A 5,428-nucleotide genomic window follows, 5' to 3' on the forward strand; every position below is an offset into this window, starting at 1 on the left:
CTGTGCCACTGGGCGGGTCCCTCATCACTGTTATTTATTTATTTATTTTTTTCGAGGAAGATTAGCCATGAACCAGCATCTGCCGCCAAACCTCTTCTTTTTGCTGAGGAGGACTGGCCCTGAGCTAACATCCGTGCCCACCATCCTCTACTTTATATGTCAGACACCTGCCACAGCATGGTTCACCAAGTGGTGCCATGTCTGCCCCCAGGATCCAAACCGGCGAACCCTGGGCCGCCAAGTCAGAACATGCTAACCTAACCGCTGCGCCACTGGGCCTGCCCCTCATCATATTTGTTTTTGATTTTAATTTTTCTTCTGAAACATATTTGAAGCTGCAGATTCACCTTTCTGTACCACTTTAAGTCTATTCCATTATTGTTGAGATGCATTATTGAGCCTTACTCTGTGTCTGCTCTTGGAGGTGGATCTGGGAAGTGATTAGGGTTCCAGCCTAAAGGAATCACGATGTAGGAGAGATTTAGTTAGAATTCAGACATAGAAAACAGAGGATGGTGGTGGGTGTGATTCTTTGTGATACTCGAGGGAGCAGAGAGTGGACAGAGATCAGGACTCTGTACAGCTGGTTCTCATCATCCATGTGGACTCCCCTGTGGAAGCTGAGACATGGCCCCAAGGACACTTTCAACGACTCACCCAGAACACGTCCCATCACGGCTGGGATGGGTTTTAATTTTTTGCTTGTCTTCCTCCATGTTTCATGGGGGAAAATGAGAGCTGCATCCACATAGGGGGCCTGGTTCTCCATCCACAACACTGAGGGACAGCCACAGAAGGGAGCAATCCCTGATCATCAGTGTCCACCCAAGTGGTAATGAGAGTTTAAATTCTATCAGGGAGAAAAAATAACTCTATGGGGCATATGTCCTACTGTAATGGCCATAACATGTGGAGTCAGTGTGTGCCCATCTGAGGGCAGAGAACATGAGCTCAGCATGCAGACCACCTGGACTGTGCTGCTGTTTATCAGGGACAATGAGAATCCTCAGTGTGTTATCTTTCTCAAGACAGAAATTCAGCACCTATACGAACTTGCAGGAAAGGTCCTAGTCACTGGGTCTATCTCATCAGCAAACAATGTTATTTCATCATTTGTTGGCTTCACTGAGGATATGAGATATTTCAGGCAGAAGAGAAACACATGACTTCTCCCTGAGGGCAACTGAGAGCTTGCAGGGAAAATCCCTGATCCCACGGGAAGCCTTTCCCCATCCCCTTCTGCACCTGCTCCTGGGTGTAGTCTCTGTGCTCTGTGAGTTCTGAGCGCCCCCTGCTGGTCCTGAGCACCCCTTCCAGCCCAGCCCCTCTTGTCTCCCTGCAGGGAGGTTTGCGTCTGGGCTCACACCTACTTCCCCTCACTGTGTGCATCATAATAACTAACTTTCACTCTTGCACAGTAATACACGGCCGTGTCCTCGGTGGTCACGGAGCTCAGCTGCAGGGAGAACTGGTTCTTGGACGTGTCTCTGGAGATGGAGATGCGGCTCTTGAGGGATGGGCTGTAGTAAGTGCTACCACTATAGCTTACAAGTCCCATCCACTCCAGCCCCTTCCTTAGGGGCTGGCGAGTCCAGCTCCAACCATAATCACTGCTTGTGAAGGAGGATCCATAGACAGCACAAGTGAGGGAGATTGTCTGCGAGGGCTTCACAAGTTCTGGGCCCCAACTCTGCAGCTTCACCTGGGACAGGACTCCTGAGGACAAAGAGAATCAGTCCCTCTCAGTCAGGTGCAGTCACAACCATCCCCATAGACCCAGGTCTGACATCTGAGACACTCACCTTGGGGAGCCATCATCACGCAAAGGAGAAGACCCAAGAGTCTCATCTTCTTCTAGACCACAGCTCTGCCTTCCCCGGAGACCTCAGCCCTGTCTGAGGAGAGAGCTGTGAGCTCCCAGAGCCCGAGAGTGGATTTTACCCTCGAGCTTGAAGAGAAATTTGCATGTGGGGAACCCAGTCCCTATAAGTGGGGAGGGAATGATGTCAAGCTGCACAGTCCTTCCAGGGACTCTGTGTGCACCTCTTTTCCTGATTTTAGGTATTTTTTGTCTGGGATGGGAGGGCACTTGAGCTTTGAGACACCGATTAATCAGATTTAAGCATTCCCCACTTTTCTGCGCCCAGAGCTACCTTCCTTCAGGCCTCTGCCCTTACATCCCCACCTCAGGCCCAGCCTAACTCTTAACCATACACTGAGGTCCAGGTCTTGACTCCTCCAGACTGAACCCTGCACAGCTCCTGCTTTCCTTCCCTGTAATCTCTCCAATGATGTGGTTCTCATCAGGCTGAGAAGTTGTTACCTTTTTTTATTGTTGTGTTACATGAGTTCCAGGTGGGCCTTGTGCCCCATCCATCTTGTGCACTTGTGATGGGAGATATCATATGTTGAAAACTTCAGATTCAAACTTCAGCCCCACAGGTATTCTTGATCCACCACTCTCCTGAAATTTAGCATGTCTTCTTTACACACTCAATGGGATGTGCACCACCCATGGTCAACATTTGTCTACCATTAGCTGCATGAGCAGGAATGTGCAAGCCCATCTCCCTTGTCTCAGGGTTGGAAACTCTGAGCTGTGTTCACCCCCCAGGGCCCCTCAGCTGGGCAGGCTGAGGCTCCTCCCTGTGGGATTTGTAGACATGATACCTATGCTCATCTCCTCCAGTTTGCCTGACCTGTTGACCTCACATCCTTGACTGTTTCTACTGGGAACAAGTTTTAATAAATTGCTTGTGCAAGAATCTACTTCTCTAAATCTGCAACTTAGAATTGTCCCAAGACAAAGGCTATTCGCACAGGGAGAGGAATGTTCTATAGAATGAGGGAATTGTTCTATAGAAAATTGACATAACAATTATTTTGACACAGTACACAGGCCTTCAGTAACTAGCCAAGGAGATTATGATATTCACACAACTGCCTTGTCAAAGATGAACAGGGCTACCCTGGATGATACTGAAATCTAACCTTAGGTGTCTAATAAGACATTTCACAGACAACTTTCATAGTCTTAGAAGACACAGTCTGATAAAATAAATGCTGAGCTAGGTGAGTAGACTCCAAATAAACATGCAATTGTATTTAGGGAACCTTGCAAAGACATCCCAGGATTTGGCATTATGGTTAATCACATCATCAAAATCATAGAAATGCAGAAAGATATCCACAATCACTACCTTATTCAAAGTAATATCTTCATTCATAAATAGATGTGTTGATGCCAACTTTGGAAAACTTATAAACAATTGTAAAAAATAAGGAGAATCCTCACAACCGTATCCCCCTCATGTTGAGTACTGTGACATTAATTTTATCTGAGTAGCTATATTTTCTGCATAAGCAGCTGGGAGATACCTCATTCTAGAATTTGGAAGCTGAGTAACTTTGTCTAAGGCTCTATGCACACATTTCTCCTAGACAGCCCACAACATGTGTCCAAGAACCCCAACTAGTTTCATGAGAAAGAACCATGATTTTAAATGGAAAAGACATAAGAATAAAAACAAGGAATATGCTTTGTAAAAGTGAGCATCGTTCATATTGAATCATTGATGGCACAGGTGTAATTGTCCCATTTTCTCATTATTTGGGGTTAAATTATAAATTGGGCCTCAGAGGCAGGAGGGTAGAGATGGGACCAAGATATTGTTTTGTTCATAGGAAAGGAGACTGCAGACCCTGACAGGAAGACCCTCTCTCTCCTCCCTCCCTCTGCACCTGCCCCTCAACCTTGGCCCTGTGGTCAGAGTGTCCTGAATGCACCCTGCAGACCAGTCACCTCCCCCCATCCAGGGTTCTTGCTGTTTCCTCTTCGAGGTGGTCTCTGAGTCCTACATTTTGGGGGGGTCCTGGGCTTTGTGATTTTCAGGAACAAGAGCTCTGTCCTCATGTGTCCTTATCAGTGTTCCGCTACTCTAAGATTTATAACCCTATAAATTTCACACCAGGTGCCCATCAGGAACATCCTTGTGTCCATTAGCCGTGGTCCTCCTTCAGGTAAATCCGTGTCATTATTTTAGGATTTACCAAAGAGTTTCCCATTCATTGATCAACCATACTCAGTATAATTTGTAATGACTAAAGAACATACACAGATAAAACTTCCCAAACACAAACCATCAATTAACTAAGTTTCATTTTCTAAAGATTGTAACATCTAATTCATTTCAGCCACACAACCCAAGAGCACTACATTAGAAATTATTCTCATTGATGCATTAAATTAACAATCTATTTTTAGAAAAAAATCCACTGTCCATAGGCTTTGAAAAATCGCAAAGCTAAGACTGACCAGGACACATAATTTAGAGACAAATATTTTTGAATATAATTTCATTAATATTCACATGTATGCAAGATAATTAGACTTTTATGGAAGTATACTGTAAATATGTTAAACAAAACAATCTTCTTACCAACAGCACTGTCAATTTAAAGGATCTTTCCCCCACCCCAAAGAAATGCATTATTCCCACTTCTACTCAATCCCTTTTCCATCCCACAGCCCTCAGCGACCACTGATCAACCTTACGTCCCATTAGTTTTGCTGATTCCATACTATATGGATGTAAATATGCAGTGTGTAGACTTTGGAGGTAGATTATTTCATGTAGGGTAATGTAAGTGAGATTCATTCATGCTCTTGCATGGATGGCTTTTTTCTCCTTTTCTTACCAAAGAGCATCCCGCTGTTTATTTATTCCTATGTTGGAGGACATCTTGGTTGCTTCTAACTTGTATTGATTATAAATAAGACTTCCGTAAGCATCTGCATACAAGTTTCTGTGTAAATATAATTTGTAAGGTTTTTTCGTTAAATTGAGATATGATTTATGTACCAAAAATTGTACATTTTTGATTCGTACACCTTGAAGAGTTTGGAGATAAGTATCCACCCATGAAATCATCACCACAACAAATAATCTCAATGTAGTTGTCACCTCCAAAAGTGTCTTCTGTCCCTCTTTTAGTGATAAGAACATCTAACATAAGAGCTGTCCCCATAAGGAAAATTTAACTGCAGAGGACAGTATTGGTAACTACATGCAGTGACATCAGTTCTTCCCTCCCCAGTGACATAGCAAGCATTTGAATGGTTGGGTCACCTGGAATTTGTATGTTAGATCTCACTAGAAAGGAGAAACTTTCCCAAAGTGTGGGATGCCTCTTTCAATTCCCACCAGCAGCACCTTGCCACATTCTAGTCCCCAATTTATATGGAGGAAATTATTGCATCCTTTTCCCTTTGTAACACATCATGGGGATGCCTGGGAAGCATCGTCTTAATTCAGAGAGTTCTTTATTCATCCTGAGTACACTGGGAGACAAACACAAAAATCCCTCTCTGGACTCTGGGGACAGCTAATATCTGCTGTTGGATCAGGCTTCAGGAGGTGATTTTGGG

General features: G+C 44.4%; 1 gene segment (V, D, J or C); it reads right to left on the reverse strand.

Moving 5' to 3' along the window:
* Positions 1–657: 657 nt before the first annotated feature.
* LOC124234569 (immunoglobulin heavy variable 4-30-4-like) lies at positions 658–1,848 on the reverse strand (the record flags this gene model as incomplete). The annotated part of the segment is given in 3 exon segments: positions 658–777; positions 1,381–1,716; positions 1,803–1,848. Coding segments are annotated over 3 exon segments (502 nt in total), but the record flags the coding sequence as incomplete, so codon positions are not given.
* Between the last annotated feature and the right edge of the window lie 3,580 nt (positions 1,849–5,428).

This window comes from Equus quagga, unplaced genomic scaffold (assembly GCF_021613505.1).
Source record: "Equus quagga isolate Etosha38 unplaced genomic scaffold, UCLA_HA_Equagga_1.0 90625_RagTag, whole genome shotgun sequence".
Taxonomy (NCBI): Eukaryota; Metazoa; Chordata; class Mammalia; order Perissodactyla; family Equidae; genus Equus; species Equus quagga.